This window comes from Emericellopsis atlantica (assembly GCF_019669845.1).
Source record: "Emericellopsis atlantica unplaced genomic scaffold F5Z01scaffold_26, whole genome shotgun sequence".
NCBI classification, from domain to species: domain Eukaryota; kingdom Fungi; phylum Ascomycota; class Sordariomycetes; order Hypocreales; family Bionectriaceae; genus Emericellopsis; species Emericellopsis atlantica.
Genome location: NW_025764728.1, coordinates 217,532 through 243,408, shown reverse-complemented (window position 1 = coordinate 243,408; position 25,877 = coordinate 217,532). Strand labels below are relative to the sequence as shown.

At 56.7% G+C, this 25,877-nt stretch overlaps 13 protein-coding genes across 13 annotated transcripts; 7 read left to right on the top strand and 6 right to left on the bottom strand.

Annotated features, from left to right (window-relative positions):
- Positions 1 to 698: 698 nt before the first annotated feature.
- F5Z01DRAFT_676796 (uncharacterized protein) lies at positions 699 to 1,325 on the bottom strand (the record flags this gene model as incomplete). Its single annotated transcript, XM_046265288.1, has 1 exon — positions 699 to 1,325. The coding sequence occupies one exon, from the start codon at positions 1,323 to 1,325 to the stop codon at positions 699 to 701; it is 627 nt and encodes a 208-aa protein (XP_046115530.1).
- Positions 1,326 to 1,416: 91 nt separating this feature from the next.
- F5Z01DRAFT_663171 (uncharacterized protein) lies at positions 1,417 to 4,199 on the bottom strand. Its single transcript, XM_046264017.1, has 3 exons — positions 2,766 to 4,199; positions 2,432 to 2,712; positions 1,417 to 2,378 (listed from the first exon to the last, which is right to left on the bottom strand). Exons 1-3 carry the CDS (start codon positions 3,773 to 3,775, stop codon positions 1,726 to 1,728), a joined length of 1,944 nt encoding a protein of 647 aa, XP_046115529.1. The 5' UTR covers positions 3,776 to 4,199; the 3' UTR covers positions 1,417 to 1,725.
- Positions 4,200 to 5,294: 1,095 nt separating this feature from the next.
- On the top strand, positions 5,295 to 5,974 carry F5Z01DRAFT_691952 (uncharacterized protein; the record flags this gene model as incomplete). Its single annotated transcript, XM_046266172.1, has 1 exon — positions 5,295 to 5,974. The coding sequence occupies exon 1, from the start codon at positions 5,510 to 5,512 to the stop codon at positions 5,972 to 5,974; it is 465 nt and encodes a 154-aa protein (XP_046115528.1). The 5' UTR covers positions 5,295 to 5,509.
- A 382-nt stretch (positions 5,975 to 6,356) lies between these two features.
- F5Z01DRAFT_752720 (HAUS augmin-like complex subunit 6 N-terminus-domain-containing protein) lies at positions 6,357 to 8,734 on the top strand. Its single transcript, XM_046267077.1, has 2 exons — positions 6,357 to 6,764; positions 6,816 to 8,734. Exons 1-2 carry the CDS (start codon positions 6,450 to 6,452, stop codon positions 8,670 to 8,672), a joined length of 2,172 nt encoding a protein of 723 aa, XP_046115527.1. The 5' UTR covers positions 6,357 to 6,449; the 3' UTR covers positions 8,673 to 8,734.
- Positions 8,735 to 8,737: 3 nt separating this feature from the next.
- F5Z01DRAFT_271949 (uncharacterized protein) lies at positions 8,738 to 9,949 on the bottom strand. The gene is made up of 2 exons (XM_046258686.1): positions 9,566 to 9,949; positions 8,738 to 9,514 (listed from the first exon to the last, which is right to left on the bottom strand). Coding segments are annotated over exons 1-2 (714 nt in total). The 5' UTR covers positions 9,568 to 9,949; the 3' UTR covers positions 8,738 to 8,802.
- Positions 9,913 to 11,455, top strand: F5Z01DRAFT_271896 (uncharacterized protein). Its single transcript, XM_046258685.1, has 4 exons — positions 9,913 to 10,629; positions 10,686 to 10,977; positions 11,035 to 11,132; positions 11,191 to 11,455. Exons 1-4 carry the CDS (start codon positions 10,332 to 10,334, stop codon positions 11,412 to 11,414), a joined length of 912 nt encoding a protein of 303 aa, XP_046115525.1. The 5' UTR covers positions 9,913 to 10,331; the 3' UTR covers positions 11,415 to 11,455.
- Positions 11,456 to 11,472: 17 nt separating this feature from the next.
- Positions 11,473 to 12,928, bottom strand: F5Z01DRAFT_663165 (tRNA-guanine(15) transglycosylase-like protein). The gene is made up of 3 exons (XM_046264016.1): positions 12,768 to 12,928; positions 12,459 to 12,709; positions 11,473 to 12,409 (listed from the first exon to the last, which is right to left on the bottom strand). The coding sequence occupies exons 1-3, from the start codon at positions 12,831 to 12,833 to the stop codon at positions 11,497 to 11,499; spliced, it is 1,230 nt and encodes a 409-aa protein (XP_046115524.1). The 5' UTR covers positions 12,834 to 12,928; the 3' UTR covers positions 11,473 to 11,496.
- Positions 12,929 to 13,125: 197 nt separating this feature from the next.
- Positions 13,126 to 14,511, top strand: F5Z01DRAFT_627138 (mitochondrial ribosomal protein MRP51; the record flags this gene model as incomplete). Its single annotated transcript, XM_046261524.1, has 1 exon — positions 13,126 to 14,511. One exon carries the CDS (start codon positions 13,126 to 13,128, stop codon positions 14,509 to 14,511), a length of 1,386 nt encoding a protein of 461 aa, XP_046115523.1.
- Positions 14,512 to 14,840: 329 nt separating this feature from the next.
- On the top strand, positions 14,841 to 15,324 carry F5Z01DRAFT_683192 (putative 40S ribosomal protein S17; the record flags this gene model as incomplete). The annotated part of the gene is made up of 2 exons (XM_046265826.1): positions 14,841 to 15,188; positions 15,238 to 15,324. 2 exons carry the CDS (start codon positions 14,841 to 14,843, stop codon positions 15,322 to 15,324), a joined length of 435 nt encoding a protein of 144 aa, XP_046115522.1.
- A 330-nt stretch (positions 15,325 to 15,654) lies between these two features.
- On the bottom strand, positions 15,655 to 16,543 carry F5Z01DRAFT_676787 (Rtr1/RPAP2 family-domain-containing protein; the record flags this gene model as incomplete). Its single annotated transcript, XM_046265287.1, has 2 exons — positions 15,655 to 15,725; positions 15,784 to 16,543. 2 exons carry the CDS (start codon positions 16,541 to 16,543, stop codon positions 15,655 to 15,657), a joined length of 831 nt encoding a protein of 276 aa, XP_046115521.1.
- Positions 16,544 to 17,521: 978 nt separating this feature from the next.
- Positions 17,522 to 21,820, top strand: F5Z01DRAFT_271976 (SH3 domain-containing protein). Its single transcript, XM_046258687.1, has 5 exons — positions 17,522 to 17,711; positions 17,768 to 19,563; positions 19,624 to 19,699; positions 19,755 to 19,820; positions 19,867 to 21,820. Exons 2-5 carry the CDS (start codon positions 17,827 to 17,829, stop codon positions 21,627 to 21,629), a joined length of 3,642 nt encoding a protein of 1,213 aa, XP_046115520.1. The 5' UTR covers positions 17,522 to 17,711; positions 17,768 to 17,826; the 3' UTR covers positions 21,630 to 21,820.
- An 860-nt stretch (positions 21,821 to 22,680) lies between these two features.
- On the top strand, positions 22,681 to 24,939 carry F5Z01DRAFT_691942 (major facilitator superfamily domain-containing protein; the record flags this gene model as incomplete). The annotated part of the gene is made up of 4 exons (XM_046266171.1): positions 22,681 to 22,910; positions 22,979 to 23,249; positions 23,319 to 23,664; positions 23,726 to 24,939. The coding sequence occupies 4 exons, from the start codon at positions 22,681 to 22,683 to the stop codon at positions 24,655 to 24,657; spliced, it is 1,779 nt and encodes a 592-aa protein (XP_046115519.1). The 3' UTR covers positions 24,658 to 24,939.
- On the bottom strand, positions 24,764 to 25,759 carry F5Z01DRAFT_739050 (Alpha/Beta hydrolase protein; the record flags this gene model as incomplete). Its single annotated transcript, XM_046266827.1, has 2 exons — positions 25,561 to 25,759; positions 24,764 to 25,508 (listed from the first exon to the last, which is right to left on the bottom strand). The coding sequence occupies exons 1-2, from the start codon at positions 25,719 to 25,721 to the stop codon at positions 24,764 to 24,766; spliced, it is 906 nt and encodes a 301-aa protein (XP_046115518.1). The 5' UTR covers positions 25,722 to 25,759.
- Between the last annotated feature and the right edge of the window lie 118 nt (positions 25,760 to 25,877).

The following is a 25,877-nucleotide window of genomic DNA, read 5'->3' as shown; positions in this document are numbered from 1 at the left end:
TCGCCGGTAACTTTGGCCCTTTGTTGCGAATCGGGCTGCCTACCATCATAGCAGCAGCTGTCAAGACGACGCCTGTGCTCGAGATCTCCTATCGTCTCCGATGTGCCGTAATGAAGCAGCGTCTTGGCTCGAAGCGAATTCGGTAACTCGGCCACGCGCGTATTCTGACCTTCCCAATCGACAGGGTCTGGCAGAGGAGTCGTGTAAACGAAATTGACCCCAGCATCCATGTCGTCCAATGAACTCGGAACAACCCCTGTCTCCCTCCTGGCAGACACTACAGTAGTTCCGGCAGATGCGCCCCATCTCGCTCGCTGAGTCGCTGCAGCGGCTGCACGCATGACCCAGGAACCTGCCAGATTGTCTCTCTGCCGCCGGCTGGCCAGCCCATCCATCACACGCTATCCAGCCGAAAGTACCTCAACCTTGCCGCGATCAGGAAGCTGGATATTGACTGCGTCTTATCTTTGACCAGCCAGAGAGCCGTGGTTCACAGCATGCCGAGCGCAGACTATGCCTCCTGTTGGCAAAGGTACCGTCGAGCTTCAATGCCAACGTGGGGTACAGCACTCCAAGCGCTGTATAATCTTTCCCCCGAGTGCGCGAGGATGCACGATTTCCAAGTTTCAGCAGCCACCTGAGCTCCAAGTGTAGAAGGTGGTTTATCATAACGCGGCAAGGCGCGATAGCAACCTCGTTCAATGCTCTCGCTCGACGTGGTGCGATACAGCAATCTCGTCTCCTTCAAAGGCCTCGCATATGGGGCAGGTCGCCGTCACGGTGGTATTATTGTTCGGCTGCGTCGCGGGCGGCTCTGGCGCATCGGGGAAGTAGTCGGCGAGGGAGCGAGGCGGAGGCTCGGATGCGTAGTCGTCGTCGTTGTCCTCGTAGCGCACGTCCGTGTAGCGGTGCGTGAATCTTGTCGTGTTCGTCGCGTTCATCGTAGAGGGCGGTGCATTCCTGTCGGTCGACTGGGGCGGCGCTGCGGTCTCGGTGACGGGTGCGCCCATTCTCTGCACCCGTCCGACTTGGCCATCGCGAAGCTTGACCTTGATCCCTCTAGGATGGTTGCCCCGCGTCAGCACTCGCGCGATGATGCCGTGTGTCTGGTCGCCCGTGGGCTGGTCCTCTTTGAGGACAATCCAGACACTTGCTCCCGGTATGACTTGGTGGATGCCAGGGACGTTGCCGTTTGGTCGTGGTGCGCTGTGTTGGGAGCTTCTGCCACCTCTTGCGCCGCCGCCGCCGCCGCGATTGTTAGGGCGCGGACTGCCCGTCTGGTGGTCGCCTCGTCGAGGTTGTCGGTTACGCGGTCGATTGAGCATCATGCAAGAGGGGAGAGTAACGGGAATACGTGTGTTCAAATGTAGAGGTGAAATCAAGTCCAATTGCGCTTTGTGCACCCTGATGGTGCGTGCTCCACCACGGCCTCCAGCCCTTGACCGATGGATTGGATGCCTACCAAGTACCTGCTCATCGCGTCACTGATCAACGCACTCATATGTCTCACTCCAGAAGCGATGCGACGTGCCTAGTCTATCCCTGGACAACTACGAAATCAGGAACCACGTGGCGCGGCGAAACACATCACTATCGGCTACGCATACAACCTACTGACACAATGGGGTCACAGAAGTACGTCTGACAAGACACTGTAGGGCAAAGCGACGAGCGCAGGGTATACTTGTACAGCGAGCCAGGGCAAACCTCAGTAGCTAGCATAGCCTAATTGAACTCCCAAGGTCCAAACATGTCCATCATCCACGGCAGATCAACAAAGCCCATGCCCGCCGTCGGGTCGGGGAGACTTGGATCCATCGTGTGGCCCATACCGATCGGTATCCCTCCGCCATTGACGGGTACACCATGGCCCTGGCTATTCGGTGTCGGGAAACCAGGGTTGCTATTGTTGCTGTTGCTGTTGTTGCTGCTGTAGTTCTGCGTCAATGTCGGCTCCCAGCTGGCCTTGATATTCTTGATGATCTTGGTCGCTCGACACCACAGTGTGGACTCGGCATCGTCTTTGCCTGTTTTCATGGGATACACAGTCTGCATGGCCTCGAATCGCTCAATGATCTTGTCCAAGATCAGCAAGAGATCGGCCGTGTTCCGAAGAACATCCTTGTCCCAAGCAGGATCGTCGGACGTGGACAATCTGTACAGGGCAACTTGCACATGCGAGAGCTGCACAAGCAGAGCAAACGGAAGGCCGGGAATGTCCGTCATGGGAATCGAGAACCAGACATCATACCATCCGCGCACGGCGCGCAGGCAGGAGTACATCGAGTCGAGCCGTTGAGCTTCTGGCACCGAAGGTTTGAAGAACCCCAAGGAGTTGATCATGACCTCTGTGGCATACAGGTGGGCCTGCACAACATCTAATCGGCCATGTCAGTATGATTCTTCCTCTATTGCTGCCAATCACACTTACAGCTCGAGTTAGCCACAGGGCCCATGCCCTCGCGTAAAATCCGCAGGCGGCTGAGCAATGTCTTTCGATACACATAACTTGGCGTGTAATCAAAAGTCTCGCCTTTGAGAACGTCTTGAATCACGAGTTTGTGCGTCTCATCAGCAATGAGCTGAATGCGGACAAGGCTGACCAGAATGGTGTCCTGGATATGCTCCTTGTCCTGGTCTAGTGCCTCGAGGCATTCCTCCATGTGATTTGTCCAGCGTAGCGAATCCGTCTTGCCGATGAACGTGGAGATGCTGCGAAACTGTCAGTGGCGGTGCGCATCACGCTTCATCTGTACCCGACGTACATGGATATCAGATACCAGAGGGACACTAGGGCCCGCCTCTCTTCCGAGGTTCGCAGCTTGACTTGCGGTGGCCTGGGGACCCAAGCCTTGAAACATCTCGCAAAATGCTCCTCTTCAGCAGAAGACCTGGTCAGGCCCAACTCGTAGCAAGCGCTCATGGCCAGCTGCGAGAACAGAATCAAGAATGGCTTCCAGCCGGGGCCCGAGTTCATGAGTGACCAGCTCAGATAGGCAATGAGTCCTTGGATAATGTCCATGGAGGGCTCGTGCCGTATGACCATACTTTCCGCCAACTCCCTGCGTACACGCTCCTTCAGCGCCTGCATTTGCGGTAGTGACATGCTGGTAATGTTCATGATGCACAGCCACAAGAATGGGCTCTCTTGTCGCAACTGGGCTGCGTCCATGTTGGGTGGAAGGACCATGAAAGGCAGATTCTGCTGCCACGCTCGAAACTTTTGCAGATAAAGTTCTGCCTCTGCGGGCGTTGGTTCCGAGTTGTCGTCGCTCTCGTTGTAGTTTGCATTCAAATTGCTGTTGTTGGCCTTTGTAATGGCAGGGTACGCCGCAGCGGCGGCCGCATTGTTCGAGCCATGAGGATCTGTCGCCGTAGCAGCAGTGGCCAACGAGTCCAGCCGGCTCGTGGGCGGCGGAGGGTAGCTGGACTCGGCAGACATGGGAGGGAAGGGCTGCCTGCCACCCGCGATGCCAGCCATGGAGCCCCCCTGCGTGGACCGCAAGATGGACACGAGATCATCGAGCTTCTCCTCGAGTTGGGCTGTCCTTGACGGGGTCTGCCTCTTCTCCACGCGCTTCCTCGAGGCCGCAATGGGCTGGCAGTCCTTGCCAAGGCGGTGGCATCGCTCACAGCTCCCGACGCTCGACTTGAAAATGCACTTGCATTTGGCGCGCGAGCAGTTGGTGCACGAACGCCCGTAGCCCGCAGGCGACCCGTCGGCCTGGTTGCTCGAGGACGTGCCCGACCTGGGCGTCAAGTCCGGAGGTGCCATGCGCGTGCGGCGTCAGTGAGCCGGCAGGAGTTTGACGCTGAGGGTGGCCCAACCCCGTGATCTGTCGATGAGCGAACCGGGATTCCGGGCTGCACGATGCGCGCTGTGCGGCTCTGACGTCGCGGGAAAGGAGCAAGACCCTTGAAATCCGTGTTGAACTCGACTGAAGAATAGTGTCTTGCTCTAGACGTGTGTGCGACGGCGTTGGCGGGTTGGGTTTGGTAGCGCGCGACCTTCGTGTATCGCGTGCTGGCTTGCTCGGTGAGATTTCCAAGACAAGACAGACGGGGTTCACGACTTTTCGCGGGCAGCTGTGACGGATTCGGATTTACTGCACTTCATGGATGACATAAGCCGTAAGCGGGGTTCCGCGAGACTAACTCCGAACGCCTGCCGTCCGTCATAACCTGCAGCATGTCAATTCGATGGAATATCCTTGTTCACAACGTGAGGCATTCTGGCTTGCAATTCTGGCTTGCAATCCTGACGAATGGGTTCGATCAAAGAGGTCAGATATCCATGAACTTTGAATAGGCCTTGACGACATTCCAACAAGCAACACGACAACATGCAAGCGGCGACCAACCTGGGCAGTGATGCCTTGGCAATACTATGCGCGTCCGAACCAACAGCATAAGATGGCTTCATACTGCCCGCTTAGGTCGCGGCCAGGCTGAGTTTCGTCACAAAGTGCATATTCGCCATCCTCTGTTACGCGGCGAGAACGACGAGAATGAAGCTATAAAGTCAGATGGAAGCTTGCGGTTCTCCAAGCAGCAACCAGATAACCTGACTTGGCCTCTTCGTCACGATGATGGACGCAAAGAGCCTCGACTTCCTCCTTCACATTATGCAATCGCCTCATTCGCAGTATAAACTTGTGTTTGACACACTTTACGGCCTTCGTGTTGCTGTTGACAGGGGAACCATTACTGTCCATCTGAGCGATGACATCGCCTTCTCCGAGACCGAGTGTCGACCGCCGAGCTCTCAATACCGCATTGAACCTTTCAGAGAAGACTCATGTGTTGTCTCTTACATGAGAACGGAGGCTGGCGTTTTCAAGGAGCGAAATGCTTCTATCGGAGATCTTGCGGCCACTTTCAGCACAACCTGGTGCCGCGCTATGCACGAGTGGACACAGAAAGCTACCACCTTGAGTGCATCTGACGGCTCACTCTTTGAAAGAACAGGAGTGAGGTGGGTTCTGGAGGGCGCTCTTCTGGCTTCTTGGCTTGTCCTGCAGAGAGATGTCCAGCAGGTTGAGTACGCCCTTCCTCAGGGCCTGCCCAAGGCTGTGTTGGAGAAGTCAAGTGTCGGGGTTTCTTTGACAAATTTGGCGAGAGAGATCAACTTCCAGAGTTCAGCTTGAAAGTCAAAAATATAAAGCTACACGCTCTATTCAGTGTGGGTGGCGCACGAGGCGTTGGCAAGGAAGCTACTGAGACGTTGTCGGACGGATCCGCGCCCAACCATAACTAGTCGAGCACAAACGATCCTCCACAAAGACACGAATGTCCCAGCCGATTTACACTTTAAGATCTTCGCGGGAGTTTCTGGGTTCATGTTCCCACGGACATTGAGCGGACTTAAGGACTGGACTTAGCCACACAAGGGCTGATTGATCCTGCAGGCTGAGATCTCGGAGATAGCAAGGTATATAATACATGGCGCGCTGCTTGCAAACTGTCCTCATACCCAGACGTCAAACAACTCCCGCTGACACTTCACAACATGTCTGTCCCTGTTCATCTCACAGCACTGAGTCCTCGCGAGGCTGTCACAGATGCCTTGTACCGAGCTATTTATGGAGCCGACACCAATGACTTGGACATGTTTAACTCAGCCTTGACCCCAGAAATCGAGTTCGACCTCGGAGGCAAGATAATGCATGGCGCAGAGGAGGTCAGGGCTGATATCTTTGGGTTGATCGGGCCCATGGACACACTGCACGCCATCAGCAACGTTCGCGTTCATCTTACAGACGACCCGACCAAGGCCAGCCTCACGGCTTACGCAACTAATCAGCACTGCAGACCTGGAGAGGGGCTCGATACCGCCGCGCCCAAGTACACGGCAGGTGTCATGTATTTCATGGATCTCGTCAAGGATGCTGGCGACGACTTGTGGAAAATCCAAAAGTGGACGATCAAGTTTTGCTGGGCACAGGGGGACCAATCGGTCATGAAGAGGGAGTGAGAACGGCCGAGCTTCATTGAGACGTGCTGGAGACCTCTGAATTCTACTACGGAGTGTCGATGTTTCGAAAGTACGAGGGCTTCCAAAGGACGTGGGTGCAAGGAGACGCGCGTTCAGCACCATGTTAAGGACAGTGATGGACAAAGGCCAGAGGCTGAAAGTTGACAGGTTTCGCTCTTATATGATTTTCTTAAGTGAATTTTGAATATAATTAGAGCAGAATATAATAATATAATGAACCCATGCTAGTGAGTGGTGTTTGTTGTCAGGAGAAATTCAACAACAGGGGGAGCTTTGACAGTCGGGATTCACAAGTCCACAATCGGCATTGCACTAATGCATCGTGTCGCCCGCATTAGCTCCATTCTCTGTTGTGCAACATGAAATAAACATTGAACACCGACGCCGGGGCCCAATCCCTCTTGAGCGCGACTCTATTAAAGCGACAAACATTCACAAACACAATGCGACGGCCATGACGTCTGTTCAGCAACGCCTGCAGGCGTCCAGCAAGCCTCGAGCTGGGCAGCCGTCAGCTGGCCCCAGACCGCCCCAACAACCGCCATCAGCGAACGCGCATGGCGCGGTGCCGACAGCCTCGCCTTTGTCTCTATTTCTGACAAATCTGCGACTCTTGGACCTCGATCGAAGGCGCGACTGGCCGGATATATCGACACGAACCTTTGCCACAGGCACGACTACAGCTCAGGGGCAGAAGAAGCGGGTGCAGAGCGTGGAATGGGCGTTGTTCCAGCTGTTTGCCCTCTGGGACCCAGAGGAGACGGCAAACGCAAGACCCCCTATGACTCCTCGTCGATACTCCTGACTAACATTTGAACAGAAGCTGAAGCCCTATTTCCCGCCACTCGATCAAGTACAGTCTATCAACCTTCGCGCTGCGCTGCTCCGCTCCCTCGAGAACGCCAAGAAGAACGGCGTTCTAGGCCGCGATGCCCTTCTCCGAAAGACCATGCTAGACGAGTGCAAAGGCGAGCGGTTGGAAGAAGTCTTGGCCGCATTCTCCGCGGCAGTCCTGAGGAAGGTCGCGGTGGACCAGCTACAGGGCCACCCAGCGCTGTCACTTACTTTGACACTGGAGAACAAGGGTTACAATGACGACAAGAATGAGCTGTCCACACTGATTCTGGCGCACAAGCATTCGCTGGGCAAGATCAAGGAAAGAAGACGAGATACCACCAGGAGATACCGCCACTTTGAGGGACTGCTGGGCGTCAAAGAAAGAGGTCTCGCCCAGAGAAAGGAGGAAGCCCTGCGTCGGGAACAGGGCGGACCCGGAAAGACGATATCTGAGGAGGCCAGAGCTGAGATGGCCAGACTCGTGAGAACCAACTGGACAGGAAATGAGAAGTGGATGAACATCCTTGTCCAAGGGGACGCAACAGAGAAGAAGGACGGACCGTTCGGTATGCCGCTCGATCGAGTGTGGAGGCGGGTCGAGCAGGATAGGCTGGGCGAGGTCGAGGCGAAAGATGCTGGGCTTCTGGAGCAGCTCCACGGGCGGGTGACGATGCACCGGGAACGACTCGACAAATGGCAGCGCTTTCGCGCGAGCATGTACGGTGAAAGGCCTGCGCAGACGGCATCGAGCTCGAAAACCAAAGCCGAGTCACAAGGGAAAGGCATGGATCTTGGGCTTGGTGCGCACGAGGAGCTGAGGCTGTGCAGAGCGACGGGGACCAGCAAGACTCCAAGTCAAGGACTACGACTCACCAGTGACTATCAGGAGATGCTGCAAGGACTGAAGGACGAGCTTGCCGAGGCTGGGCACAAGCCTAGCCCGTTACCCTTTCTTCAAGCAAAGGGGAAAGGGAAGAGAATCTCCATGGGCACGCAAGAGTCAATTAGCGAGATCTCGGAGCTGAGTGAGTTGGAAGACGACACCATGGATCGATCACCAGATGAAGGTCTCGTTCATTCTGTCCCGGCAATGAACGACGAGCAAACCATACGCCCCGGCCTCTCACGAGCCAGCTCTTCAAGCGAGGGACTGAGCAGTCCTTCAAAGCCGAGGCGCTGCCAAAATTTCACAGACGATGACGACGATGAGGCCGGCGACGGTGAAGACGACGATACCGTGCGCCTCGACTTCCAACCCAAGCTCAGGCCAGACACAAGTCTGTCCCCGATTCGGCGGCAAAAGACGCCCATTCAGCAAGCCGCGCCGTCTCTCACACAGGCTGCTGCTGACCGGATCCTCGAGTCCATGAACGACGCATCACCTTCCCCCAAGAAGAAGTCCAGACCTAGACATACGTTGTCGTTGGCCGATAGAACCCGTCTCTCAATGGCTCCTCGTGGATCATCCATCTTCCTCGAAGAGGAAGAAGGCGAGGGGGGCTCAGAAACCAACAAGCCTACCCCCGCTACTACGTCAGCTGAAACGACGGAAACTCTCGAAAACGACATTCTGGAGGATCTAGCTGCTCGCACTCGCCGCAGCATGGCTGGCTTCGAGAACGCGCGGCAAAAGGCCCAGGTGGAGCGACGGAGATCGCAGAGGAAGTCTAGAGTCCCCCCGCGGCGCGAAGGGAGCTACTTCCCCAAGCTGGAGGAGCAGGACACCCTGACGGAAGAAATGATCGCAGAGGAGGACATGGAGGCTGTCTTTCGCTCGAGACCCAAGATCCAGGCGAGCCCATTGCCAAGTCCGACGAGGGAAGACTTTGGCGATTATTGAAGCCTTCCACGGATGTACCTGATATACAACATTGACCTTGCATAATCTCTATGATTCATAACATGGTATTCTAACAAGTCCCTCCTTTAATGTACAGTATTACACGTGTACGCGCTCGCACACCCCTTTTTCACCAGCCTTGCTTCTTCATCTCGCGCACCCGTCTCGTCGTCGCTTGGAAACCATCCTTGAACCTTTTCCTCCACCTGAGCATCCTCAGCCTCTTCCTCTTCATGCCTGGTCGCTCGTGAAACTTCTGCTGAGTAGCGAGCCGCTTGATCTTGCTCAGGGACACGAGGCGTTGCAGCGCCTTGAGAGCAGCCGGTAGTCCCAACGACTGGTCGACAAAGACGGTGCGTCCGGCGACGGGAGCGGTGCGCATGCGCGGCTGCTTCAGGGGGTCTGCCGAGGTGGTAGCCACCAGCGGCTCCATCTTCTCCGAGACGATTTTGTGAATGTCGACGTGACGGGTGGCGTCGTAGGCAAAAGGCGAGGGAGCCGCTGGCTTCGTCGACTCTCCGGGCTTCGCATTCGTCGCAGCTTCGGCGGACGGGGGAGGCGGAGGAGGCGGTGGCATGTCGGCGTTGGGGGGGACTTCTGCACTCGACGCGGGCGGTTCCGATGATTGGGGGTTCTCGGTGCTGACGAGTGGCTCCTCCGTCGGCGTTGCGGTCTGCGGTTTGGGAGGAGTGTAGTTCCCGACCAGAGGATTGTGACGGACAGGGCGATCCTTGGCGAGGAGTCGACTTGATGTTGTCAGAGGCCGCATGGTGAGCGTTGATGTGAAGGCGCGAGGCGCCGGTGCGCGCGAGAGCAGCATGCTGCTAATGCGAGGAGCCGACCTGATATATCTGTTAGAGTGATTGCATCTTCCAAAAGTCAATTGGACCTACATGGTGGTGGTTGCGCCTGAACCGGCGGATCTCGTGATGTCGACCAGCTCTGTGCTGAGAGTCGATGCTCGTAACGCGATCTCGAAAAGTTGCCCGGGCCGGAACAATGTGGACCCGAAGGCGGCAACATCTTGTCCCGGGTTGGCAATCCGTACCCGTGCGTCCGTGCCACAGGTCGCTTATGCTCATCAACGACATGAACTCATCCGAGCCACACACCGCGGATAGTACGCAATGCTTCCCACCGCTCGTTCTTTCGGGCAGAATGGAATGCGCCTCGGGCATTTTCAGATCTAGTCAGCCTTGCCGTTCATCATCCTCCATGCGCGAGTGACGATCCCTCGCGTCCAACTGTCGGTCCATATGTTGCCGAGCCCAAATCGCCTATCTGACCAACCACTGTTTGGCTACGTTCCAGTTTGCATTAAAGTTCGACATCCTTGGCGCGGTTAAATCATTCCGCGCGCGGAACTGTCAATAGTAGCCTGGTCATTCTCCCACGTTTCCGCTTCAGCCGCACAACATCATCAAGCTTCCAAGATCTTGGCTGAACGTCCTGTCCAACCAGAACGATGCATCTGTCGATGCTGGGCGCAAGGCAATCGGGCAGAACTTGAAGCCGCAATGGCCGACATGATGCTGATCGCTACGTATGATGTTTCGCACACAGTATATGAAGGCCCGAGGGTTGCCCTCTGATAGACTGACTGACAGTTGCTGTTGGCCTGCGACCTCACATAACAAGCACTATCTTGGACTTTGAAAAATGGACTCTGCTTTCGCTGCCATGACGGGCCCTCAGGGCCCAGCCGTCACATTTGCACCTCTCCTGAACAATGTCGTCCACTTGGCGGCGGCTGACTTGGACGCTTGTAATACCGCGGCCGATCATGTTCTTGACTGTGCCGATAGCTTGGGTGGCCTCACCAATGTCTTGAACGCCCCGGAAGAAGACCTGATTGCTTGTGTCTGCTGCTCTTCTGGGACACTCCTCGCGGACGGTTACTCGAGCTGCTATGATTACTTGACTGGGGCGCCAGGTTACGAAGCCACAGACTACGAGCGTGAGTTCCTCGGCAGATGGGACCCTAGACGAGAGTCACCTACTGAGCGTTATTAGCATACGGAGTCTTCTACACCGTCTGCAACGCCCAAAGTTCATGTGGCGCTTCCAGTTTAACAGCAGACACCACCGAGGAAGACGCCTCTATGGTAACAAGGCCTGGCTACGATGAAGGGCCCGTCACCGCCACTGCTATCATCGATGTGACAACCATCGCCTCTGAGGATTACTTACCGACGACCACCGAGCCGTCTGAATGTTGGGACATGATCTCCACGTTTGACTCGTGTGAAGCGGAAACAGCCGGCTTCGCTACCATGCCGTATGCCGTGCAAGCATCCTGCTACTGGTGAGTCTTCTCACATAACCCAGACACCCTGTGAGCAGACATTGACTGTTGTAACAGCTGCGGTGGCTCCGGACAATGGACCGACGAGATCGACTCGTCTGCGTCTGTATGTGCCAAGTGGGCAAGCACTGGTGAACCTTACACCGTCTATCCTGGTGAGTCTTCAGCCGCACTGGCTTTCTGTAGCGTTCCATCATTGACCCGTCTTCTTAGTCGCAACACGCTTCGCCACCTTCTGCGAGGACTATGATGACGTGTGCGAGTCTAAAGAGACTGGAACGGCTACTGTCACCGATGCAGAGAAGGACAATGAGCCAACTGAGACGGACGCTCAGGATGCGGAAGAGACTACTGATAACCCTGATGCCGCTGCGTCGGTTAGAGTAGGGTACGGCGCTGCGGCGGTGGCTGCGCTCGCGCTCGGGATGGTTATCTGATTAATGAATCAATGATAGTTGTCCTGAGACGTGTTGAACATGCACGAGACCAATGACAAATCGTCTTCGGAATCTATTCATTTTATTTCATCAGGTCAACGTTGACCCGGCGAAGGGCATCGACTGCCCAGGTAGGATAGTCTTTTTTATCCTCGTACAGGTTTCCGAAGAACTCTTTGATAAAGTCGGGGAACCTCTGAGAAATGATTGACTCCCTTATCTGCCGCATGAGATTCAGCTGGTAGTACACGTTGTGAATCGTCAACAGATGCGCCCCAACCGTCTCTTTGGCCGAGTTGTGGTGCACAAAGGCCCTCGTCACTGCCATGCCCCCCTTTTCCACACTGAGACAGCAATTGCACCCGCATCCTGTCTCAACAGGACCAAAGTCGTGCGCGAATCGGGCGTTGCGCATGTTCAGTACCCCATGGCGAGTGACGGCGGCGCCAAAGCGTGCTGTACGCGTAGGCCACACGCAGTCAAACATGTCTGCACCAAGGGCTACACTCACAACGAGATCCTCCGGAAACCCAATACCCATGACATAGCGCGGCTTCAGGTCAGGAAGTAGTGCTGTGCAGGTCTCGACGACGCGGCAAAAGTCGTCCTTCGCCTCACCACCGCTCAACCCACCAATAGCGATCCCAGGCGTATCTCGCTTCACCATCTCCTCGCAGCACTCCTTCCTCATCTCCAGATCCAGTCCTCCCTGAATGATGCAGAAAAGGTTTTGTGTCTCCGGCTTTTTGTGTGCTGCTATGCATCGGTCTAGCCATCGCACCGAGCGTTCCATGGCAAGGCGCATGCGTGCCGCGTCGGGAGATGTCGTGACGAGGACATCGTCAAGCTGCATCATAATGTCGCTGCCTATCGAATTCTGGAGGCTCATTGAGTGTTCGGGCGTGAGAAGCATAGGCGAGCCATCATGAGGACTGAGAAAGCGGACGCCTTCTTCTGTGATCGTGGCGAGCTCGAGGAGTGACACCATTTGGAAGCTGTCAACCCGTCAGTCTAGATCTTCCGCCATGACAGGATGTGTCGTACCCCCCGCTATCCGTCAGAATGTTGTGATCCCATCCTTGTAGTTTATGGGCACCTCCAACAGCGTCCAGGGTCTCCTGACCAGGCTTGAGACCAAGATGGTAGGTGTTGTTCAGGCATAGTCTGCAGGACGTCTGTTCGAGCTGCTCATATGTGAGGCCTTTGAGAGAGGCTTGGGTGGCCACTGGCATGAATAGAGGTAGCTGGACTGGGCCATGCGGTAACGTGAGGTTCGACGCTCGCGCTCTGGTTGTCTGTCAGTGGATCTATTAGTATCGCACTGACAAGCTTCAAGAGAAAGTGCACTCTTACGTTGCATTTTGCTACTAGCTCAAACTTGAGCGCAGGTGACTCATAAACGTTGAATGCCATTACCATCAAGTGTGTTCTATAGCTGAGGACTGTGCAAGTAGAGGGTGCTCAACAGCCGACAGCACATGTCCTAGGAATATTTTCGAACGTTCCGTGGTTGCCTGAGATTTGATCTCAAATGGGATCGATGCAGCACCGGGTAGGTCGATGGACCTGCAAAACTTCCCAAAAAGGCAAAGTCGCACTCGACCTCGAAGGTGTCCGGCTCAACCCCGGTCCATCGCCAAACCTCGAAATTTCCCCATCGCGTCTTGGGAGGCCATCAAGTCAGTGCATCAAGCACGATCAACAATTGACGATGGCCAGCTCAGTGTCGCCCGGCGCGGCGCTGCTGCGCTCGTCGCGCCTGTTCGCCATGCCAAAGGCCCAGCCCGAACTCATGACGAACACCCTCGCCTCCGAGACCGCGACTCGCAATGTGCCCCAATACCAAGCCATCACCTCACCACTGTCGTCCCGTGAAAAGGGTGACTGGGGACTCAAGCGCCCTCTTCCCCTGAAGCAGACTATGGCCACGACGACGCCGCTCGTGAAGATTAGGCAGTTCGACTCGATTGAGAAGATTACCGACTACGGCTCGGCAGCAGACCACGTCATGAGTCTCGAGAAGTTTGGCGAAATGAGGGTCGCAATGACGGTACCGGTGCCCCAATCGAGGAACATTGGCGCATTCGCTTCGGTGGAGCACGATCCCTTGAGGTCGGTCTTTGAGGAGGACCTCGACATTCTCACCAACGATCGCAGTAAGGAAGCTGTGGCGAAGAGGTGGAAGTTCAACGGCCCTTGGCTGGCCATGCTTAGCGAGGGAGAGTTCAAGAAGTTTATGCGGAAGCAAGTCCAGCCTCGGAGATCGGAATTCCGCACGTATTTGAGGGAAGTGCTCGCCCAGAAGATGACGAACGAGGCGCGCCACAAAGCCAGGGAGGACGGCTCAACTGCTGTGACCACTACCACGGCCAAGGACGTCACGGACGCCGAGTACGACCACTTTGTCAGGACGCTGCGTGACTCGAGAGCCGAGCTGTACGGCTACGTGTCCGATTTCCTCGACCTGCCACCTGTCACGCAGGTTGGCGTTGCCGATGCCATATACGCCAAGGCTAACTCCGAGTTCAGTCCCTATGGGATGAATGGGCCTCCCCCGAGCCACCCTTCTGCCGGTATTGGCTATCTTCGTACAACAGCCTTTATGGAGAACCATCCTGTCTACGGACCTCAGGAGCAGAAGACACCCACTCTGGCCCGCATTATCCGCCCCAGGCACAAGAACGCGCAAGCCAACATTGGTGTGGGCGGTTTCATTGCAGAGATACCCGCTGGGTCGAACGAGTTTACGAAGCGTATGCTGGGCGGGCGGTACGGAAGCGCCCACCACACGATCAAGGGCGTCCAGCAACTGGACCTGGACACTTACGGTGGTGCCAAGGCGTACGTCGAACCGTCCAAGGCTGTCGTCAACTCACGCGGATCCGTCGTCATCTCAACGAACGTGGCCAAGGAGGATGCGAAGCTCATTGCGGATGAGAAGAAGGGCTTCAGGTCGATATACAACAACAAGGAGATCAGGCGCACCAAGGCGGCTGCTGCCGAGGAGAAGGAGAGGGAGCGTGCTGCACAGCTCGAGGAGGCAAAGCGCCCCGAGACAGACATCCTAGGCAGCTCGGAGACGTACGGCCTGAGCTAGGTGTATAATGTGTTTCTATGTACATGTATAGTATCAATTGTAGAAGCGTTGGAACATTCATCAAAGACGTTGCTTGCCTTTGTACAGACCACGGAGTACTGATTACTAACCCAGTCGCAAGTGGGGCCATTGAATGGCCAAGACCGATGGCCGATTGAAGTCACGTGCGCTCATCCTCCCACAGCCCTAACACGAATTGCGTCCGGGCCCCACTGCACGTTGGGAGCACCAAAATTTGGGCTGCGCTGGTCCATCTCGAAAAGCCTCCTTTCAACGCACGACTAACCACCACAACCACCCTCACAGCCCCCCCAGCCAATACCGCCAACATGGGTCGCGTTCGCACCAAGACCGTGAAGAAGTCCGCCAAGGTCATCATTGAGCGTTACTACCCCAAGCTCACCCTCGACTTCGAGACCAACAAGCGCATCTGCGATGAGATTGCCATCATTGCCTCCAAGCGCCTCCGCAACAAGATTGCCGGCTACACCACCCACTTGATGCGCCGTATCCAGCGTGGTCCCGTCCGCGGTATCTCCTTCAAGCTTCAGGAGGAGGAGCGTGAGCGCAAGGATCAGTACGTGCCCGAGATCTCGGCGCTCGACTTCGCCCAGCTCAGCGACGAGGGCCGTCTCGAGGTCGACTTTGAGACCCGCGACCTGCTCAAGCACCTTGGCGTATGTATCTTGATAATGCTCAATCTGTTCTTGATTCTAACAAACGCAGTTCGACAACATCCCCATCAACGCCCAGGCCGTCTCCCAGCAGCAGCAGCCCGAGCGTGGTCCTCGCCGCTTCAACGACCGCCGCTAAGCGACTCTCGCACGGACGATGGAACAACAAAAATAGGGGTATGGGGCGTCTACGGGGCGAATTTATGCATGTTACGACTTTTTACGGGCTCTGCTTTTCTCACGGCAACATACGGTCCCCCGGGGGGAATCTCGGATTGGCGACAGTGAGTGCATACTAGGAAGATCTCAAAGACAGGTCTTTATACCCCCTCAAGGTGTCGTTGATTCCTGGACCCAGCGTCCGGGATGATACTTGATTGCCAAATCTCTCCCTCGCCGCTCTGCTGTGGTGATGTTGAACCAGGTGTGATGCCGTTCCCATGACTACATGCTGGTGGTACCAAGCCGTTCAACGGTTGCCGTACGTATTCATTTGTGCGCTGGTACCGCTGGTCACCATGTGTTCCTCTTCTCGTAGAACTGCACTTGCGCAGTCTCGTAGCTCATTTCATCAGATTCGGATTGTCCTCGATCTTACTTCTGTAGCCCTCCACCATCATGTGGTCGCCATCTTCATCCTCAAAGACGCCAGTCGGGGGTGCTGACTCTACGACGTGCTCCTGTAGCATCACACCCACCGCGGTCTTTGCGCCTGGCTGAAGACTGCCAACCTCGCCGCGCTCGAGGGCAAGCTTTGCACCATCCCGCATAGACTGCCTTTCGTCCTCAAGCTTCATCTCGCTCAGCTTCCGGGCTGTAGCGTCTTCTTCCGTTTCTGGAGCCGACGAACTTGGCTCCTCGTACAGATAGATTTCGATGTCTGGGATGCCAGCTCTCTCCCAGGCCGCTGTCTCGGATAACTGGACCTTGACGTAGAGGGCTCGTCGCTTGCATTTCTGCGTGCACCACATCTCGACCTCCTTCCTTCTCACGATGCCGCCCGCACCAGGCGCAAGTGTCCATTCTCCACCTCTGCCGGTTTTGCGATTCTCGCGGGGGCACAAGACATAGCCGCAGAGGTCGTTGACGTTCCTCTCTGCTATCAGGTCATCGTAGTCGGACGGCTGGAAGAGGCGGATATGGTTCCTGAACTCGCGCGCGTCTGTTGGATTGGGTTGACTTGCGACCGTAGTGTTTGGTGGGAATGTGGAAAGGTAAACCAGCGACGAGAGGATTTGCGCCTCGAGGTCTTTGCGATGCTGTAGGATCGTGGCGTGCTGGACGGCAAGAGCGCGGGCGTCTTCTTTGGAAGGGCGCGATGGCTGGCGAATCGATTTGGGGATGATATAGTCGTCCATTTCCTATCGTTTAAGTGACTCTGGCACGGTATGTTGGCAGGAGAAGTGTGTTGTTGATGCACAGGTTTTACCGCTCGTCGCGAACTGCCTCAGAAGCCTGATGGCCTAGAGCGTGAGGTGGGACAAACTTCCAGTCATCACAAGGAGGTAGTAGCAGATTTGTCACTCGACCGTCGAGCTCCACTGTCTAGCAGACGAATCATCAAACAAGTGCACCCGAGTTTGATACCTACACAGCTAGCGACTAGGAAACACCATGGCGATAAAGACACCTTTTCAGTCATTATTGAACAGGACGTCGTTGAGAAGTACTGGCCAAGGCCACAGTACCAACCGCAATACGCGCCACCCTGCCACGCCAGAGTCTGGGCTACCCTACGTGCATGTGCAAACGGACATGTCGAGTCGGATGATGATGACGCTGACTCGCTGGCGTTAGGAGGGACCCCAGACTGTTACAGCGACCGGCTAGCTATCATAGTGGCGCTTTTAGATCGATCGTGGCCTATTGGCGCATTTGCATAGTCCACGATGGCATTCGTGGGTGAATACCGGGGTCCAGTACTTGGACACGTCTGGTTTCAGCCTGCGATGATTGCAGCAGCGACACTAGACAGCGTCAGATCGGCTAAGCTGTCTGTCCGACGTAGTTGTTCGACCAGAAAGAAGGCAGCGATGCGCACAACCGTCCGGCTGATGTTAACCAGCGTATCTTGTAGACACCACTAAGTAGACTAGCTTGCGATGTTCCTCGTGGATACTCCTTGGTACTAACGTAGTGGTAGAGGGGCAGTGAGGCTGGGGAATTCGCTGACGTCGTCAAGTCGCGCCAGATCTACATCATCATCACTAGGCCAAGCTGCTGGGCCACGCCTTTGTCAATCGCGAACTGCATAAGCAGCCGTTGAACTCTCGCACCGGCCTTCGTTGTCTCTGGAATTATTAGGATCATCGAGGGTTACATGTGAGCCTTACCCTGTGCATCCAAGCATCTCGACAGAGGCAGGAACAGACAGCTCCCCACAGTCCAAACCTGGCCAGGCTGCCCGCCCATTTGAGCTGACGAGCACTGCCCCACCCGCCAATTGATGCGGAGCTGCCTGCCTGCTTGTGCTCCTCCAAGTCCAGTCCCAACCTTGACGCTCGTCGTCAGTTCGACTCGTCCCCAGTCAGTCAAAGTCGTCCTCACCACTTTCCATCCCTATTCCGACGTAGCGACTCTAGGGAATAAACACGACGCCTGCCAATCAATCCGGTGTGTGCTTGGCACACTCTCCGCCACAATGGCCGCTCTATTCCGCGTCAAGGCCCTCTACGAATACATCTCCCCACACGAGGACGACCTCAACTTCGACGCCGGCCAAGTCATCACCGTCACAGAAGAGGAGGACGATGACTGGTACGGCGGTGCGTACACCGATGCCGACGGCAACAAGCGCGAGGGCATCTTCCCTCGTAACTTTGTCGAGAAGATTGAGCCGGCCGCCCCGCCTCGTCCCACGAGGACCAGAACCAAGAAGGAGGAGCCTGAGCTGACAGCTGCTGCACCCGTGCCCGTGCCCGCTCCTGTGCCGCAATCTCAGCCAGAGCCCGATGCGACGAGGGAAGAGGACCGGCAAAAGCCTCAGCGGCAGCAGTCTGGCGAGATCGAGCAACAGAGCTCTTCCGAGCCAGCAGCTCCCGAGCCCCCAGCTCCAGTACCAGCCCCTGCTGCCGCCACGAAGCCCGTTGAAGAGTCTACAGCTCCTCCTCCCAAGAGGACCGAGCCGGTTGCTGTTCCAGCTGCCAAGGAAAAGGCTGCGAGCCCGACCCCGCCCGTGTCCGACAAACCATCCAGCAATTCCTTCAAGGACCGCATAGCAGCCTTCAACAAATCGGCTGCGCCGCCTGTCGCGCCATTCAAGCCTAGCGGACTTAGCACCAGTGCGGGCAGCAGCGGCGGCGGCGCTAGCTTCATCAAAAAGCCCTTTGTTGCTGCTCCTCCTAGCCGCAACGCTTACGTCCCGCCCCCGCAACAGGCGCCTGTCTCCAAGGTCTATCGACGGGACGAGGATCCCGAGATCCGAGAAAAGGAAGCCGAGAACAAGGTTCAGGCAGAGAAGGCTGGGCTGGTGCCTCACAGCGACGTAGAGCAAGAGGGCGAAGAGGGCGAGGACCAGCCTAAACCCACTACCCTCAAGGAGCGCATCGCACTACTCCAGCAGCAACAGAGGGAGCAGGCCCAACGTCACGCAGACTCAGCTGCCAAGAAGGAAAAGCCAAAGAAGCCGGCCAAGAAGTCTGAGCCTGTCCCAGTTCCCGCGACCGCGGCCGGGGAAGCTGAGGACGAGGATGTCGCAACACCCGTCTTGTCACCGCCCGCTCGCACATCAACCGAAGAGTCAGCCGCTTCGAGAATATCGACCGAGGAGACTCGAACATACGAGCCGCCACCAACTCGCCGCAAGTCCACCGTCAGGCCGCCGGTGCCTCAAGCCCATGATGGGAATGAAGCCGATGTGTCGGGTGCCGGTGACACCACGGAGGGTCATGACGAGACTACGGAGCGGGAAGACAACGAAGAGCCGGCTGGACAGCCAGCGAGACCACAAGTACCGCCTGCCTCCGCTCCAAGTGTACCTCCACGACAATCTCTAGAGGCACAGCGTGGACAGACGGCCGATGTCGAAGAGGAAGACGATGAGGGGGAAGAGGCAGAAGAGGAGGACGAAGAAGAAGAAGAAGAAGACGTGGATCCCGAAGTCAAGCGTAGGGAAGAGCTGCGTGCACGTATGGCCAAGATGAGTGGTGGCATGGGATTCGGTGGCATGTTCGGCGGGCCTATGCCTAGTGCTGCTCCGGCTCCGAAAAAGAAAAAGCCAGCGACTACGCCCAAGACTGAATCGGCCCCGATCGTGGAAGACGACGAGGAGCCCATGTCTCCCTCAGCTGCTCCGCCAGTACCTACGATGATGGCCATGCCTGGGATGGGCGGCCCGAGGAAGTCGGAAGATACAGCACGGTCAGTTGAGGATGAGCCAGCTGCTGCTGCGCGTGGGCCTCCACCTTCCGTCCCTTCAAGACAGCTACCGGCGGAGCAGAGAGAAGAGGAAGAAGAAGAGGAAGAAGAAGAGGAAGACGACGAGGAGACGCCAGCAGTGACCCCGGTCATCAGTGGTGAGTTACTATCACACATTGTAAGAATGGTGAATAACCCTGACAGTGACTGGAGGAGTACCAAGGGCGGTCCCCCCTGTACCTGGAGGTCGACCTGCACCACCTCCCGTCCCGGCAGAAGGTGAGCCAGCAGTTGAATGATGGAAAATCAATTCTGACATGTGTAGCTCGTCCACCACCCCCTCCGCCCCCAGCAGCCGGGCCTGACTCACCAACCGACGGATCGGCCTCCGACGACGAACTGTCCGGTGCTGCCAGAGAACAGGAGCCTGAGAGTGCAGGTGTCGAAGCTCCCAAGGCACCTCGATTACTACCTCCCATGCCACCCAACCTGTCCTCGGCTCCTCAATTACCAGCTCGCTCTCCTCCCACATCACCCAGGACGGAAGACCTCCCGCCCATGTCCCCCGTCGTTTCTGGCAACAAGCGTAACAGCAGGCCGCCACCTCCGGTTCCTGGCTCTGCACCTGCGCCACCGCCATCCAGTAGCCGACCACCTCCTCCACCGCCTCCTGGCGCCGGTGGCCTCAGTCGGCAGTCGACGGCTGACGTGCAGGTACCACCAGTGCCGATGCCTGTCAGGCCGCCTCAAGCCGGCGAAGAGAATGAGAGCGAAGCTACAGAGTATGAAGGGGACTACGACACCGACATTGGCTCCTCGGTGCCTCACAAGGACGCACTCAAGGCTCACACGCGCGAGTCCAGCCAAGAGCTGCAGTCGCCTGTCGATGTGCCTCCCTCGGCACCGCCTCAAGTGCCGTCGGCAGCAGCGCCGCGGGCAGTGCCACCGCCTGTCCCGATGCAACCCCCTCAGTCACCATCCAGCAAACGTCGCTCTGTGGATGTCCCGCGAGCCGCTCCTCCGCCACCGCCTTCCATGGAGGCTGTGTCGCCGGGAGCCACGCCGAACGAGTTCTCATCCTACAACTACTCTGCGCCGACGCCCACTCTACTGAGCAAGACGCCGCGAATCGAGGAGGAGGTGTATTTCCCCGACCCACGGCAGGCCCAGCAGCCACCTGCGCAGTCGCCGCCGGCGGGGCGAGCGCCGCCGCCCCCAGCTCCCAGCGGACGAGGCCGTCAGTCGCTTGATGTCGGAAGGAAAAGCATGTCCGCACGTCGTTCAACGGACCAGCAACGTCCTGCCGGCGAGTCAGGATTCATTGCGGACGACATTGACCTGGCGGTGCAGAGTGGATGGTGGAAGCAGGCCGGCCAGGTCCCGCCTGTGCTGCAGGGCAGGCGCGACATTTTCTTCGAGTCAGACGAGTCGACCACGACAAACCAAGGGTCTAAGACGATTGTCACGAGGGAAACATGGATCCTGTTCCAGGACTACTCTCAAACGATCATCACCGCCCGGTATGACCCTTACGACCCCTCTGATGTAGAGCTGGATCAACGTCATGAGCCCCCGCCGCGACCGTTGCGCCAAGACGAGATGGAAGACTTTTACGAGCGCTTTGGTCTACCCATCTCCACCGCCGCCAGCTCCAAGAAGGACAGTGTTGTTGGAGATGGCACGCCCATGGGCCTTGTGCTGGAGCTCCTGCGGCCGTTCAAGGATGCGCTCCGACCCATTGGCAGCCGTGCATTTGGCGCCCTCGTATACTCTAACATGGCCAATGCCTCGACGCAACAAAACGACGTGATCCGCCCCGGCGATATACTGTCCATCCGCAACGCCAAGTTCCAGGGCAAGCACGGGCCGATGCACGCCAAGTACAGTGTCGAGGTGGGCAAACCCGACCACGTGGCCATTGTGGCCGAGTGGGACGGCACCAAGAAGAAGGTCCGCGCCTGGGAGCAGGGGCGTGAGAACAAGAAGGTGAAGATGGAGAGTTTCAAGCTCGATGACCTCCGGAGCGGCGAGGTGAAGATCTGGCGAGTAATGCCCCGGAGCTGGGTCGGCTGGAACACGCAGGCCTAGTGGGTTCAGGCGCGCATGGAGGGGAGATTGCCAGACGTCCCGATGGAGGAATGGCCTGATCGATACAAGTATGATAGTAGCAGTGATGTCGTTCGATGCGGTGTTTGTCGATAGGTTCAGCATTGGAGACGTTTATACATATCATGACTCTGAACGGGCCTTCGCTGGGTACACATATCACATATGCACAAATGCAGACATACCTATAGTCCGCCAGCCCTCGCTAATTTGTTGTAAGTAATCCACGTGCTGTCAAGCCTCACGTCCTAACTGATGACTGTCCTAGCTACGCCTATTGCATAGCGACTCGAGACGCATCGGAGAGGCGGAGGATTTCGCTCACTCCTACCATTCACATCCATGGGTGCCGATCCAGGGACCTTTTCCCAACAATGGATGGGGGTCGCACCGGGTCTGTCTTGTTGCTGAAATGGTCATAACTGCCTCGGCCGATGTACGGAGAGGAAGCAGGGGAACTATTGAGTGGTTTTACCGGGGCTGACCCAAGCGACGCAGCTTTCCCACTGATCCTGCCAATCCACACTAACTCAAGTATAGAAGCTGAGTTTGATGTGCTCCAGCCTCGAATCCAGACTGCGACATCACGCCGCCAGCTAGGGCTAACATTGATCTCTAAGGGATACCTACGCAAGCAGAGACTGCTAGTAATGAGAACCGCTGGAAAAGACTGTTGCTCTTCTAAAGCTGGACTGAGCGCCAAGGAGCATGCCGTTCTCGCCGACACATTGATCCACAAACAGGCCATGCGCGCGCGTGTGCGGCTGCGCGTTGCATGAAGAGGCTCCACCCCGAGACCGAGATATGGTGCCATCTGGATCTGATTAGATCTGATGGTCCACTGGGGCACGAGAACGGCCGGGAACGACGGTGAGACGATTCCGGCGAGGCCTTTTTTTTTTCTACAGGGAGGAGAAAATCTCGAGGCATCACGGGTCCTTCGGTGGAATAGTACTTGTAGCTGCTAGCCTGTCCTGCCACTCGAGTGTGTTTTTCTCCCGCTTCCAGCCTCCGACAAACCTCGATACTCGACATGACGCCGTTCGACAGCATTAAGTCCACGTTTGGACGAAACAAGTCTTCCAACAATTCTGGTGAGGATCCAGTGCAGGTCAGCACTGTCGTGGACCCAAAGGACGAAGAAAGCCCCGTCGACGAGGTCGCACGCAACAATGTGGCAGAGGATGCCCAGCACGGTGTGCAGGCCGTCGAAGCTACCACCTTGGTTTGGAGCAAGGGCTCTCTGGCTGCTGCCTTTGTCTTGTAAGTCAATGATGGGCCCTCTTGGGAGGCGACACCTAACAAGAGGTTCACTTGGCTCACAACAGCAGGATGTGGTGCGTCTACCTTGTCAACGGCTTCCAGTCCAACGTCGGAGGCACTCTCCAGCCCTACGCGGTCTCCGAGTGGAACGCCCACTCGATGATCACCGTCATCAGTGTGGTGACAAACTGCATGATGGCCGCCGTCTACATACCACTGTCGAAGATCCTGGACGTTTGGGGCAGGGCGGAAGGTTTCCTCCTCATGGCAGCGTTGGCCACCACAGGCATGGGCTTGATGGCCGGCAGCGGGAACCTTGCCACTTATTGCGTTGCCAATGTACGTCGACAAAGCCTCCCCTTTTTTCCTAGCCCCGAGGCACAGACAACCTAACAATATCTGACGCAGGTATTCTGGCAAGTCGGCTGGTCGGGCCTGATCTACTCCATCGACGTGATCACCGCGGACTCGACCAAACTCCACAACCGAGGACTCGCCTACGCATTCACATCGTCGCCCTACATGATCACGGCGTTTGCGGGGCCCAAGTCTGCCGAGGCCTTCCTCAACGGACCCGGCTGGCGATGGGGCTTTGGCGCCTTCACCATCATCCTGCCCGTCGTCGCGGCACCAATGTACCTGCTGCTCAAGTGGAACCTGCACAAGGCAAAGAAGAGGGGTCTCCTGGTCGCCAAGCATACAGAGAGCCAGAGTATCCTCCAGACTCTCAAGTGGGGGTTCATCGAGTTTGACAGTGAGTTCTCCTCGAGGGTGGAAAAAAGGGGGGAGAGAGTGCCATGCTAACAAGCACACAGTCGCCGGCTCTTTCCTGTTCGCGGCCGGACTCATCATCTTCCTCGTCCCCTTCAACATTGCCGAGTCTGCCCCTCAGGGTTGGCGCACGCCCTACATCATCGCCATGATCGTCGTCGGCTTCGTGCTCCTCGTCCTCTTCGGCCTGTGGGAGCGCTTCGTGGCGCCCGTGCCCTTCTTCAAGTACGACTTGCTTGTCGACCGCACCGTGCTCGGCGTGTGTCTGCTCGATTTTATCTACATGATCGCCTACTCGTGCTGGGCGGGCTACTTCTCGTCCTTCCTGCAGGTCGTCAACAACCTACCGCCCAGCGAGGCGGGCTGGATTGACAACACCTTTACCATTGTCTCGGGCGTGCTGCTGTTCCTTGTCGGCTGGAGCATGTCCAAGACGGGACGCTTCAAGTGGCTGCTTGTCGTCGGCATCCCGCTCTACGTCTTCTCCCAGGGATTAATGATCCACTTCCGCCAGCCTGGCCAGTCCATTGGGTATCTGATCATGTGCGAGGTGCTCATCAGCATCGCGGGCGCCACCTTTATCCTGTGCATGCAGGTCGGCCTGCTCGCTGCCGTGGACCACCAGTACGTGGCCACGGGCTTGGCCGTGTTGAGCGTGACGGGCAGCGTGGGGGGCGCGGTCGGATCCTCCATCTCGGGGGCGATCTGGACGAACACGTTCCAGGCCAAGCTCGCCGACTGGCTTCCCGCGGATGCCTTGGATAACCTGGACTATATTGCTGGTGATCTGTCGACGCAGCTCAGCTATCCTGTCGGCAGCGAGGTGCGCAAGGTGATTCAGCGCGCGTATGGGTACGGACAGGCGAGGATGCTGGGCGTCGGTACAGGTGTCATGGCGCTGGCTTTTGTCACGCTGTTTATGATTCGCAACTATGATCTGAGGAAGATGCACCAGACCAAGGGAACGGTCTTTTAGACCCGTCTCGGTGGCGAAGCATGATAGGGGCCATACGAAACATTGTGCTTCAGATTTATGACAGAATCGCTTCAAGATAGGTAGAAAGTGTTCGATACAAAAGCAATCAAACTCTGCCAAACAGGAACTGCCGAATGCCATACTGCAGCCCTGCGACAGCCGCACTCCCGTGATCCTCACCGACAAACTCCTTCATTGCCACTCTTTTCACGTTCCTGCAGTCTCGCAATCTCTGTCCAAGTGCCGTCACGCTATCCCTCATCTTGTCCTCCTCAGCGTTGGACAGCCTTGTCTTATAGTCGTCTTCTGACTCGTCGTCTTCTTGGATGGTGTCTTGCTTCATCGAACCCCAAGCCATAATGAGCGATACTGGCCTTTCGATATCATCCCTCGATGTGAATGAAGGCTCGAGGACTTTGGTGAGATGGTCCTTGTTCCACCACACGACCGGGCTGGCGGCGATGATTGTTTCAAACGTTTCCGGTCTCGTGAAAAGTGTAGTCAGCGAGAAAATGCCACCGTAAGAATGGCCGTACAGTGCTCTTCGGCCCAGCTGGACATGTCTGAACAGTGTGCCCTCGACGTGTGTGATGACATCCTGCTTTATGAAAGCCAGGAACTTGTGTGCTTCACCAAACGAGATGTCGGTCCTTGGGTTTCCGTCGCTGTCTAGTGGCATGTCGTACTCTTCGCAGGGCGGCGTGAGATCCGGGCCCCTCCTCCAATCGTACACATACCGAGAGGGAGGGTATCCGATGGCCACAACGACGGTGCGAGCGGCGTTTGTAAATTCCAGCCGTCGGGTGATGTCGACGGCGGTGTAGAAGTACGCGTTGCCGTCCACGACATATCTCCATGGTCAGGGTTTTGATCTGTAGGAAAGAAGAGCCCCCAGGGACCTACAGTGTATTCACAGGGCGCTCATCGTGCGGCACGCGATCAGCTGACCACTGTTGTGGCCATGCGACTTGGATAAGATAGTCTCCTCTGCTGGTCTTGGCCGTGTACTGCAGCGTATTGGGGAGCTGTGCATGGGAGGAGAGAGAATTCATATCTGCCTTCATTGTCGTGATTCTGCCAATTGACGTGCGCAATGCTTCGGGGGGGGGGGGGGGGGGGGGGGGGGGGGTTTTTGGAATGGCCCACCCGGGGCAGGGGCCCGAAAAATAAATTGTGTTAAAGGCGGCCCCGGGGTGAAAGAAATTTTTGGGGGGCCCCCT

What these genes read in the sequence shown, in the direction of transcription:
- F5Z01DRAFT_271976 (XM_046258687.1), top strand. Translation starts at nt 17,827, where the DNA reads ATGGCCGCTCTATTCCGCGTCAAGGCCCTCTACGAATACATCTCCCCA. An exon ending in GGTCAGTTGAGGATGAGCCA is followed by an intron (nt 19,564 to 19,623) that starts GCTGCTGCTGCG and finishes CCGGCGGAGCAG; the next exon opens with AGAGAAGAGGAAGAAGAAGA. An exon ending in AGTGACCCCGGTCATCAGTG is followed by an intron (nt 19,700 to 19,754) that starts GTGAGTTACTAT and finishes CAGTGACTGGAG; the next exon opens with GAGTACCAAGGGCGGTCCCC.
- F5Z01DRAFT_271896 (XM_046258685.1), top strand. Translation starts at nt 10,332, where the DNA reads ATGGACTCTGCTTTCGCTGCCATGACGGGCCCTCAGGGCCCAGCCGTC. An exon ending in CGAAGCCACAGACTACGAGC is followed by an intron (nt 10,630 to 10,685) that starts GTGAGTTCCTCG and finishes GAGCGTTATTAG; the next exon opens with CATACGGAGTCTTCTACACC. An exon ending in ACCTTACACCGTCTATCCTG is followed by an intron (nt 11,133 to 11,190) that starts GTGAGTCTTCAG and finishes CCGTCTTCTTAG; the next exon opens with TCGCAACACGCTTCGCCACC.
- F5Z01DRAFT_663171 (XM_046264017.1), bottom strand. Translation starts at nt 3,775, where the DNA reads ATGGCACCTCCGGACTTGACGCCCAGGTCGGGCACGTCCTCGAGCAAC. An exon ending in CTCTGGTATCTGATATCCAT is followed by an intron (nt 2,713 to 2,765) that starts GTACGTCGGGTA and finishes ACAGTTTCGCAG; the next exon opens with CATCTCCACGTTCATCGGCA. An exon ending in CCCTGTGGCTAACTCGAGCT is followed by an intron (nt 2,379 to 2,431) that starts GTAAGTGTGATT and finishes ATGGCCGATTAG; the next exon opens with ATGTTGTGCAGGCCCACCTG.
- F5Z01DRAFT_752720 (XM_046267077.1), top strand. Translation starts at nt 6,450, where the DNA reads ATGACGTCTGTTCAGCAACGCCTGCAGGCGTCCAGCAAGCCTCGAGCT. An exon ending in ACCCAGAGGAGACGGCAAAC is followed by an intron (nt 6,765 to 6,815) that starts GCAAGACCCCCT and finishes ACATTTGAACAG; the next exon opens with AAGCTGAAGCCCTATTTCCC.
- F5Z01DRAFT_663165 (XM_046264016.1), bottom strand. Translation starts at nt 12,833, where the DNA reads ATGGTAATGGCATTCAACGTTTATGAGTCACCTGCGCTCAAGTTTGAG. An exon ending in AGCTAGTAGCAAAATGCAAC is followed by an intron (nt 12,710 to 12,767) that starts GTAAGAGTGCAC and finishes ATCCACTGACAG; the next exon opens with ACAACCAGAGCGCGAGCGTC. An exon ending in ATTCTGACGGATAGCGGGGG is followed by an intron (nt 12,410 to 12,458) that starts GTACGACACATC and finishes ACGGGTTGACAG; the next exon opens with CTTCCAAATGGTGTCACTCC.